This window comes from Pagrus major, chromosome 21 (genome assembly GCF_040436345.1).
Source record: "Pagrus major chromosome 21, Pma_NU_1.0".
In the NCBI taxonomy this organism is placed as follows: Eukaryota; Metazoa; Chordata; class Actinopteri; order Spariformes; family Sparidae; genus Pagrus; species Pagrus major.
The window spans coordinates 22,841,010-22,853,016 of NC_133235.1; the positions used below are offsets into that span (position 1 = coordinate 22,841,010).

The 12,007-nt window shown below is 40.8% G+C and overlaps 1 protein-coding gene across 1 annotated transcript in view; it reads left to right on the forward strand.

The window, feature by feature from the left end:
• Nucleotides 1-12,007, forward strand: part of LOC141016763 (A-type potassium channel modulatory protein DPP6-like) — a 92,775-nt gene that overhangs the window by 61,856 nt on the left and 18,912 nt on the right. The window contains exons 4-9 of the mRNA XM_073491302.1: nucleotides 431-529; nucleotides 7,064-7,158; nucleotides 7,272-7,346; nucleotides 7,430-7,482; nucleotides 7,918-7,999; nucleotides 11,623-11,743. Coding sequence (XP_073347403.1) covers nucleotides 431-529; nucleotides 7,064-7,158; nucleotides 7,272-7,346; nucleotides 7,430-7,482; nucleotides 7,918-7,999; nucleotides 11,623-11,743 — 525 coding nt within the window. The remainder of the gene's footprint in view (nucleotides 1-430; nucleotides 530-7,063; nucleotides 7,159-7,271; nucleotides 7,347-7,429; nucleotides 7,483-7,917; nucleotides 8,000-11,622; nucleotides 11,744-12,007) is intronic.

Genomic DNA, 12,007 nt, shown 5'->3' on the forward strand with positions numbered 1-12,007 from the left:
TGTCAGCTTCAGATCTCGTTTTGAGTTTTGGGGATGGAAAGAGTCGCCCTCCCGCTGCGAAAAATGAGGCAGCGAGATGTGAACTGATGCTCTCAGATCAATAGTGCAGTACCAGGGGGGCTCTTTCTTGTTTGTACCTTGCGCTAAATTGCTCTACCTACAGTGCTGAATAGTGGTTTGAGGTGCTCTCTCCAGAGATAGAAAAAGAGTATAATAAAGTGCATTGATGGCAGTCTGAGGTATGAGGCTGCAGCCCCCTGAGCAAAGCAAAACGGAAAAAGTTTTTCTTTAGTTTTTTTCTCTGAAACTAGCAAAACTTGCACTTGAAACATTAATAAATCTCACAAGTTTTCACAAGAATCACTTTTAGGTGGACATACACGTCATATTTATGTGTGTTTATTTATCTTTTTTTTGATGCACTCGACAGGTGAAGATGACAGCCTCGCCCTTAAGAAGAAAGTGACTATAGACGATGTTTTCGGACCAGACCTTCAGATCCATGACCCAGACGCCAAATGGCTCAGCGGTGAGTGAACGCTTTGGCATTTAGCATCTGCCTCTCATGTCAAAACACAGAACACATCCAGGCACATTATGACAGGCATCATTGTTGCCCATGACTCAGAATATACCATCAGTATTCAAATCTGACGTCCTTTCTGAAGCTCAAGAAGTCAAATCTGCCTGTTTCTTCGAATCATTATTACAAGAAAATGTAATCAGAAAAGGATGTTTAACTAAAAGAGTGTGGCCTTTAAATGACAGTATAACTTACTGACTTTATTTCATCACTTAGTTTGATTAAGAGAACAAGACACATTCATTGTCAGAGAACCACACAACATTCATACAAGAGCATCAGGTCTAAAGCCAGACATCCATCCATCAACACAAACTAGAACTCATAAAAACTAGGCATTCACCGATATTCACCTTGTTGACTGCTATTAGCCTGTATAGAAATGAAGACTGATAGAAGTGGCTCGTGTTTTTTTGTTACATCAATTTCACGCGGGCACATTCATGAGTTGCTGCCTCTTAACATCCCTGCCATCGGTTTGTAAGGCTATGCAAGTACTGAAAAACCGTTATCATTGAGTAGTTGGTAGTTGTATAGCAGGCTTGAAAGGCTTTTGAAGGAGTTACTTTTTTCAAAAATGGGATTTTATGATGTGCGAGAAGGTTAAGGTTAGAGATATGGTTGTTTCAATACAGTTGTATGATCTAATTTTTACCATTTTAAAGATAGTGAAATGAAGGGCTGAATGACTTCAAAACTGTTTTGTTTTTTTATAATGAAGATTACGTTGTTTCTCTGACACCAAAGGGGGAATAAACATCAACAAAAACAAAAGATCAGGCTATTGGCTACAGGGTTTTCACTACTAGGCTTTCACAATCGGTGCATCTCCAATAAAAACAAATAAGAGTCATGAAATAACATTGGATCGTAAAGACGTTTAACCTCTTATCCAAACTGAAGAAGAAAAAAAAACCCAACAAACTGAAACACGTCCAGTTGCCTACAGCACTTAGAATTACCATGACCTGGATGACTGAGAACCTTCATCAGCATTGGATCGTAAAGTATTAAAGCCTCAGAGGGGAATGTAAGAAGCTAGCTTGAGGTCAGTTTCCAGTTCTGCTATTGTACTATTTATATGGTACATTATATCAGAAACTATAGTTCTGCGAAAGTTTATATGTACATATGTAATATCTGAGAACAATTAGTTATGGGATTAAATGAGAGGAGCGTTGTGAGCCATAAGAAGCTTTGACAGCACATTTTTATTTATTAAAATGTGCAATAAAATATAAAATTCACTTTGTCTCCGATCCAACTGAAATCACTTCACAAACAACACATTTGCTCTACCATTAACCCTACATGTCTCCATATCTAGTGGTAATGTACCTAAATGTAACTCTTAACACAGAGTTGACAAAATCTTGCTGAAATGTTTCTACATAAGCAGCTCTGTTGGGTTTATTTTTATGATACCTGCAATCATCCTCTTGATAAAGCTGTTACAAAACATCATGTAGATGCACATCAACTCACTCTAGCTGTGATTTTTTTTTTGTTCTGTCTCCATGGCAAACAAATGCACCAGTTTTCAGCTCATCTTGTATATACTACAAATTCAGCATGCTGTGTACGAGCCGTTCGGTAAGATGGTCTAAATTGAACAGATGTACAATTGAGCGGGTTCGCTGTGGCCTCTCTAACCTTGACAAAGTAGTGAGTAGGAAGCTGCCACCTGAGCTCATAAATGTTGGATCAGCTGACACGGTGCCCTCTGGTGTTCGACAGGAAAAGTACCGGAGAAATCTTTCAGCTTCTGCATGATAAACTGAATCGGTGATACTTTATTTTACATGAATAATCAGATCTTACTGTGCACTGTGCAACGGTCGGCGGTCTGTTGGTGGCAAGTACATCTCTTTCTGCTGGTGCAACCACTGATTACTTATATTTTTTGATCGTGGTATGATCACCGACTATTTTTTTCTTGTGTCCTCATGACTTCAAGGATTTAAATAACTCCATATGTTTGTAATGTTCGAGGAATGCTTTGATTCATCCGAGGATAAAATACTTTAAAGGTGCACTGTGAAAAACATTTTAATCAGAAGAGAAAGATCTTCATTGACTCACTTGTTTTTATACCTTAACAAACTAAATAACCAAACTCTCTTCGTTTTCATGACTGAATAAACTGAGTAAACAAACTGACCTTAAAGGACAACACAATTTCATCCTTGTTTACTTTGTTTACATGTGGCAGACCCTGCCACCTTTCTAGCTTCAAACAGTGTTCTGGGGGACCTTATTTTCCTCTGAGAACAGCTTGTTTATTTAGTCAAGGAAAAAATTAATATTTCTGAGTTTGTGTTATGACCTCATTAATATTCTAAATATTAAAATTCTGAGTTTGAATTTCTTCTCCAAAACTACATAGTGCCCCTTTAAATATGTGACTGTCATGAAGTAGTTTTATAGATTATTTAATTGGGGAAAGTAAGTTTAAAGAGCACTTCAGTTAGCCGCAATAGAGGACATCGTATAACATATCGATGGTAATATGCAGCAAACAGGAACAAATATAGGCAACCTCTTTCTAAACTTTGCAAAATGCTGTCTATAACAAATTCTTAACTATCTGGGCTGTCTTGTTAATTCGGCAAACATTATACATGAAAATGTTTGTGCAAAAAAATGCTGCATCGATTTGTTGCAGCGATGTGGGTGAATATTTGCATATAAAGCAGGAGAGTCAGATCTGATCAAAAGAGGTTACTTGAGTCGCATGTCGAGACGCATTTACTGCCAGGTGTGAACTGACGGGCTTAAAGCTGTCACATACATACTGGGTTTTTTATAATGATTATTATTATAATGGTTTATAAATAATGATTTGCATGGGGGGGGGGGGCAACTTTACATTTCAAGTTGGACATCAAGCGAACACTGTTCATCAACTCTGACTGCGTGTGAGCACCAAGCATGAGAGATGCTGTGGGCAGTAGTCCTGTCAAAGTCTGCTGCTCTTAAACCAAAACTCGCTCTTTCTTCTCCACTGTCCTGAATTTTAATTTATTTCTGCCATAGGCCATACTTGTTTCAGCAACAGAGGTTAAAATAGCGGTTGTTTATTTTTTTTTGTCAAAAAAATGCTGCAGGCGCCACTGTTGCCATGACAACATGTGTATAGATAGGCCTTTAACAACTGCATTTGACATGAGGCTGGTTTCGTGTTCTCAGAGCTCACCTACACAGCGCAGACAGCCTTAATCAAGCACAATATATTTTATCTAAAGCTTTTTTTGGGGACCTTTGACCGCATCTCACCATCTTCCTCTTGCTTCGAGCAAACTGAACAAGTTGAAGCTCCAGAAAAGTGAAAAGATTCTGATATCAAAAATGAACTTGGGATATTTTTTTGTTTTTGTAGCATGAAGGAGTTTACAAAGTTTCGATAATCAACCCTGTGTTGTATAATGACAAATAAATTACCTTGTTAAAAATTAAGTATCAGCAGCGGCCCAGAATGAACATTTCTGCTGATGTGGCAGGACGATAAGTTGACACTCAATATTAAGTGCACACCACAACAACAAAGTAGTTTTCTCAGTTTGGTCAGTGGTCTTAAGCTTTAAACTGTGATGCTTTACCTACCCCTCTAGTGTCAGTTTTACAAGCACAGGGCACCACAGTCAAGTTTGTAATTAATACATTCGGGTGGACTTTCAAAATAAAACTTGCTGACGAACAGTTCACGTGTTGTGACTTTTGGAATGTGATTAATGTTGTTAAAACGTCAGGGATTGGTTAGGTTTAGGCAAATAAAACTACTTGGTCAGGTTTAGGAAAACATCATACTCATGGTTAAAATAACTATGATCAGTAACAGAACTCAAGTTACCGAAGTGACGTCATTTACATACGTTTACTTACTAACGTTACATAACTTCAAAACAAATCAATCCTGACTTTTGGTTGCAGTTGGGAAAAAAACCCCAGTCCCCAGGGGGTACAGTACAGTACCCACAGTTAATTACTACAACAGCAGCTCCGAGGCATAGGAACACTGACCAGGCTTTTGTATTTGATGTGTTGAGAGTGACAGCAGGCTGAATTTGTACATATTGAAAAGTATTGTATGTCTGCATCTGCCAGCGGGCAGTCACAGAAAGAGTAGGAATAATATGTTTATTTCACTACTGGAGGGACTTGATGTCCCCTGCAGTCAGGTGGAAAAAATCAGTGCATACATCGATATCGACATCAGGAATCGACCCTAACGCGTTGGAAAACATCAGCATATCCAATATCAGCAAAAATCCATATTGTGGATCCATTATTTTTTATCCAATTGTACATAAATGCACATAATACACAGAAATTTGAAATCTGATGAAAAAATAGAAAGGTAATAAATAACACTCCCATTTGGTCTGAATCACAAAAATATTTAAAGCTTTCTTCAAATTTAGCAAACAAGTGATTTTTTTGTGATCCCAATCAATTTCCCTTGAAGCACTAAACTTTATAGACCCTGTTCAAACTAACAGAAATATTAAATATGCGTTGTGAAATTGTCATGTTGTACCAATTTGTAGCTTTGTGAAGAAAAGTGCCAGATGTATGTAGGGTTATTTCAATCATCGATATTAGTTTCCATTATAAAGTGTTTTAGTTGAATTAGAAAAACAGTTTGAACTTGTTCAGCATCTCCCACTACAACCTTCACACATTCACAGACAGCTCATGCATGAATACACCGGCTCACTTACTGTATACATTTGAATGCAGCAGCATCTATGAATAAATTCACATTACAAACTGCACACGTGCAAACTTCTGTCTCAGGCTTGTGTGACAGACACGTTACGACCTTACAGCTGTCCTTTTGTTCCATTGTGGAGACTGCTCCCCTAATTACTTACATTACAGCCTTATTAACATATAATTAGTTAAGTTTCTGTGCCCTTCGTTCACGACCATGATGAAAACGTCCTCAGCACCTGATGAAACCCGGGCAATCAATTGTGTGACATTGCATCTTGTCAGCTAAGTTAATGCAATCAAGTCCCATTTGGTGCTAATGACCTTCTGATAAGAAACCCGATGGGACAACCTCACACTTCAGTAGTCCTCATCAATATTTTGTGGGCTTCATTCACAGGAGTCCGTAATTGATCCCTGTTGCTCTTTGATCACCGCTTGCCTCAGTAGTCTTTGGACTCACCTCTGAGTTTCTCACACTGACTCACATCCAAAGACAAAGGATTCAACCTTCAGACCGAACTCTGAAACAAAGCGCTGCTGCTGTCTGTCTGACGCATTCACGTTCGTGAGATACAACAGAATAATATTTTGTCTAACAATGAAAATTAGGTGTCAACAACTGTAGCTCAATCAGCCTTTGTTCTAGGCAACAAAAGCACATACCCTTGGTGATTGAGTCACCATCTCTTCTCTTTATAACACCCTGCGCATATCTTCTCAGGAAAGTAAAAAATCAAAGTTTCCATCACGAACTCTCTGTATGCACTGACATTTTCAACTCTTGCGTGTGTCCCTTTTCACAAAAAAGCCTGGCCAAAACACTAAAAACTGGCATTTTCACTGCACTGTCAACAGGTGGTAATTAATTTGGCTCAGGTGTCATGGCTGTAACAGTCCCATTTTTTCTTTTTAGATTACATTTTTACATTTTAACACAAGACAACAGATTTGACATGCTTCTGAGGACATCTTTGAGTTATAAAACCCAATCTTCTCTCTAAAAAGAGAGTTTGTGTTGATAACAAAAGATGCACAACAGAAATCCTGTAGTTTGGCTTTCAAAACGCTGGATTTTTTATTGCTACGGTAACCAGAGGGAGAGACTCTGGCATTTAATGGAGTCTTCCCACTAAAAGATGAGACTGTTTTGTTTGTCTATACAGCAGGATGAAAAGGACAAGAGCATACAATGGGGTAGACACACTGTTCTGAGTGCTAGCCTGTACAAATTAAAAGACTGTTTTACTGTTTGTATGATATATGTAGCAGTTAGCAAATAAGCCAGCATTAAGCAGATCAGCAAGGGTTAGTTTTAACTGCTTGAATTTAGCAGGAGTGTTTGCAAAAATCCTCTTTATAATCATCTGCAACCACACACAGAGTTAGCAACTAGCTGGTGAACATAGTGGAGCATTGGGCATGTAAAGAGCCAGATACTTCCCTCAAAAAAAATAGTTTATATTGTAGCCTAGCTTTCTTGTGTGCGTTTTAGTACAGAGCTGAAATCAGCCGAGCCTAGCATAAAGGGAAAGAGCTATATTAGTCTGAAAATCTAACTGCATTGGGTATGACAACAAAAATAAACACGTTTGCCGATGTCACTTATCTCTGCAATGCCAAGTCAACCCAGAAGTGGCTGTTGTTATCAGCACAATGTGGTGAATCTGTCTATAAAGGCACTGTGCAGTATGAATAGAAACTCTATCTTAGTATAGTTTCCACCATCTCCCTCTCTGATGGTTGCTTTTTATTTGTCATCTACAGACAATGAGCTGCTGTATCGCACAAGGGATGGAGATGTTGTCAAGCTCAACGTTGACACAAAGGAGACAACCGTCATCGTGCCGAGCCAGCTGTTTGTGAGTATCATCGTTCTCCGGCATTAATACTTCAAGAGCAGCAAGTACACCCTCTACTGCCGCTGCTGTACTGGGTGTGTTACGACTGCGAGTTTGTTTTTGATCCCATCCAGGACAGATCCAGAGCTGCCAAGTACCAAGTGTCTCCAGATCTGCAACATGTGTTGTTTGCCTTTGAAGTGAAACCGGTGAGGAACATCTCGAGTGCTGTCTCGCATTGTGTCATTTTCAAGTTGTCCCTCTTTAACTGTGATGCGGTTTGTCTCTGCAGATCTACCAACACTCCTTTGAGGCCAAGTACATTATTTACAGCCTTGTGACACAGTAAGACCCAACTCTGTTGTGTTTTCTTTCATTATCTGTGTGTGTCCCTCGTTCCTCTCTCTGATCTGTGACTGGACAATAATATGCCCTCGGCCTGACCTCATGTTACAGTCCACCGACGTCCGCCCTATTTACCTGCTTTTGCTACCCCTTTGTGGGAACACATTTAAGTTCAGTTTAGTTTGTGCACTGCATTATACCTGGCCTGTTTTTAGCCTTTCATCCATCTTTGTCTGCTTATGTCCCTACTGTTCCGTATTTGTAGTGAGCGAAGCAAAGTCAGCTTGTGCTAAAAAAAGGATGTGGATGATTGATGAAGCCTACAGTGAGGGAACAAGCCGAAAAAACACATGACTTCCTCGCTCTGACTGTGCATTGTACATGCAGTAGAGGCAAATACTGCATTGCTTCTTCATTCATGTGTTGTCTCCACAGGGAAACTTGGCCTCTGAATCCCCCTGAAGTGCATGAAGCTGTCCTGAAATTTGCTGGATGGGGACCTCGAGGCCAGCAGTTGGTAAGGAGGCCGGACCCTGGAGCTTACTCACACTGGTGGAGATCTGTCAGTACCCGCCTGGCATCGCAGACGAGGCAGAGTAGTGATTTATAGTGGAACAGATAGATGTTGTGGCAATAAGAGGTTTATGGTATGTGTAATGGCCGCTTTAAGGGTTCCTGGGCAAACATCTCCTTCATTTGACCTGGATCAGCGTCGCTGTGAAGTCAAATAATTTTTATTTTGACAACTTTGTGACAACACATGCGCTGGTGAGAGCAACAGTGGCAGATGGCATCTCGGTGGCACAACCCGAGGCTTGGACAGTCTGGGGTTGCTCGGGGGGAGAAAACACATGGCACTGACTAAAGTGTGTGTGTGTGTGTGTGTGTGTGTGTGTGTGTGTGTGTGTGTGTGTTTGTGTCTGTGTGTGCGCGCGCGCGCGCGTGTGTGTGTGTGTTTGTGAACAGATTTTATAAAATGCACCAGTTGATGTCCAATTACGCAAACAAAATTGCTGTTTTCAGTTTGTTTTCATTGCAGTTTTTAGAGCTGAAAGAGAGAAAATTAATTAAAATAGTAGCAGTAGAGTGATTCAATAAAACATCATTTCAAATTTTAAAAACGATACTATCCTTTAGCAAATACCCATTGACAGCGCCTCATGTGCCCAGAGGCATTATAACGCTTATCCATCAGGAACAAACGGGCTGAGTAGTGTTACGTTGTTGGAGGATTGGGATGGACAAAATGTGACTGAATGTAATTGAAATGTGATTTCAAGTGTTGCCTATTATGACAAAGGTGTTGACTTAAGCGGTTATTTTACCCAAAGCCACAACATTTTCCTGACCCAGCCCAGTCGACAGAATACAATTTTGGTAATTAACATTTCTGCAACTCATACGTTCACATTTGTAGATGTCATACCTTGTTGCCACACGTTGCGGTGGCAACAAGGCTGATTTTCAGTGAACACAGAGAATTTTCACTTTCAGTAGATTAATATGAAAACAGCCTTCTAGTGTCATTCAACAGAGTGAAGCTCAAGCATTTAGCCCGAGGAAGAACAAGAAAAACACTTTTGTTATTGTCAACTAAACTAAAGACTCCAGAGCTTGATATAGCCTCCTCCTCTGTGCCATTGACCTCCACTGTTTCTCAAATGAACGCTGTTCTTCAGGAGGACACTATGGTTTATTTTGAGTTGATCCCCCATATTCCTTTTCTGCTGCTGTAAATACTCACTTGTGCACCAAGTGTGTATTCATCCACCGCTGAAAATAGTCCCTAAACAAACATACTGTTTCACCAAGTTATTTTGAATTTTCTGTGTTAAAACCAGTTTAGAGTTTAGAGTTCAGAGCTGAGTGGAAGAAAGCAAAGTAAACACTGTTAGTTTTAGGCTTTTCACGCGATTTGTTGACAATGAGAATAATGGCAGCCATATCCTTTAATAAGCTTAAAAGTGCAATTGACCCAAGCACTGGTAATCTTTTTGGCGTGTTATCTCCCCTAATGCAGTACTTCATGTTGACTTTAAATTAGTTTCTGTTTGGGTTGCGGTGCTCAGACAACAGACAGACCCGTGTTTCATCAGCTATCACTTCAAAGCTTTCTCTTCCTCCATAATTGTTCTTATCGTAGCATTTGCTTAAATTACAGAGACATCGCTGTGAGAAAATATTAACATTTCAAGTGTGCGATGAGAATTTGCCTGCCCAAGGAAAAAAAGAAAGCAGATTAATTTGCATATGGTAATACCTGACTGTTGTTACTGTCGCTCCGTGTTTGGTTTAATGAACAGCTCGGGTTATTCGAGAAAAATGAGATAAGCTCTCGTCTTTTGTCTCTGTCTGACCCGCCGATGTCGGACTTGTTTTCTTTTTTTTTTACCCCCCCCCCCCCTCACGGTTTCTGGGTGTAATGATTTTCCGAGGTTGATCAGAATTGGGGCAGTTCATCATCAAGTACTTCATCGGCACACAAAGATGAGAGGCGTGTGTGAGTGTTTGTGGCAGTATGGCTGTGTGCAGTGAGGCGTCATATGTACAGTAAGAGGAGAAGGGAGATGAATCCTGCGCCGCTCCCCTCATTAAACAGCGAGCAATTACTCTACCGTGACAAAGCAATCAGTGGGACACACACACACACACACACATACACACACCTGACAAAGAGGTTATATTGACAGAGAGGAGGAGGAGGAGGGGGAGCGGGAGAAGCAAAGGGAAGAATGAAATGAATATACGAAACCTATGAAAGTAAAAACACACATGTACACACACATACACAAATAAGACGCCCTGCTGATCGAGCTTCACAGGTATCTTTGATGTTGCTGCCACTTTCATCTCTCCGCCCATTTGAAATGACTATTCTCTCGCCTTTTCGCCTATTCTCTCTATTTTCTCTCATCTGAATCCCTTGAAGTTTGAAAAGTCGTTGAATGAGTGAGCAGAAGTCAAGAGATTGCCACCTGCTCTGCTAATTATTCCAGTTTTCAGAGGCCGTTTAGGATCAATTACCACTAAATGCTATAATGGATTTTTCTGCTGACGGTGAGCCCCTTGAACCTGGAGGCTTTATGTATCTCATCGAATCATTTCGTGTTAATATTACTTTGGCGCAAGGTTTTAATTCATAATAATTAGAATACTGAGAATTCAATTTTTATGTAAGTCTTTGAAAGCTGCGTATGATTTTCCTTCTGTCCCGTGGCGGTTTTGCAACATTCGCCAACTGGCTTTCTTTGCTTTACACGGCCGTGCATTGATCTGTTTTCCTCAGATGTTGATCCCTCAATATAAAATTTTGATTTTCTCAACAGCAGCCACGGATCAGAGCAAAAGGAGGCCTGTCTTTCTATTTTCTGATTCTAGAGGCTTAGATTTAGCTGAAGAGGTTTCAGCTGACAGCCTGGTCACACCAACACGGCCTGAGCTTCAGATACAAATCAATCCCACATTCATCTCCCTCATACTGGCACCAGGCAAAGCGGCGAAAAGACTGGAGTGGATTGACAGAGGGTTTTAAGTGTCACACACTCATCTGCCAGCGGTGTGTCTTAATTCCCTCAGGCGATGCTATCGTCGGCGCTGAGGGCTTAAATCAACAGTCGAACCCGCGGTTCAGCTCAGCACTCGCGCTCCCCCAGCAGGCAGCACAATGTCTCAATAAACAGAGGCTGGGAAAATGGAGTGCTTGTGTATGACTTCCAGGATGTGTGTGCATGTGAGTGTGTGTGTGCCTGCAGGGCCTCAGCCAGCTCCAGCGCCTTGATTAGCAACAGTAATGGTTTCATACAGCCTTGGAGAGGAATCCAGCTCGAACTGTAATTAGGCAAATATCCGTTAATACAGCGCTCAAGGCAGGTGTTGACTGGGACTGTATTAGCTTGTAAGTGTCATTGAGTGGGTAGATGTGTGTCCGTCTGGATTAAGATGAAGTCATGTTGTGACAAGAAGCCACAGGTGGATTTGGCATACTGTGTACGATGTGAGAGAGCTGAGGATAAAGTATTCTCAGCTTTGCACTGCAGGAAATGGAAAATTCGGTGTAAGCCAAGCGATGCACATAACGATTCCAGGCGACATACTGTGACACAGAGATTAATGATGGCTCTCCTGCTCTTCTCTGTCCAGATCTTCATATTTGAAAACAACATCTACTACAGAGCAACAGTGGAGAGCCGAGCAATCCGCCTGGTTTCCATTGGTAAAGAGAGAGTCGTCTTCAACGGCCTCGCTGACTGGCTGTATGAAGGTAAGACGACAGCAAACAAAGTCACTCACATGTGTTCACTGAACGTCTCATGGGAATTAAAATACTCTTGAAACACCCTTTCAATCCTCTTGGCAAGGCTTTCATCAAGATTTTGGAGCCTTGCAGGGATTTACCACCATTCAGTCACAAGAGTGTACACTTAGTTTAGAGGTTAGGCTGTGATGGTGGGCGATAAGGTCTGGCTCATAGTCGTCGTTCCTGTTCCATTTAAAAGTTGTTAGACGGGGTCAAGGTCAGCATTAC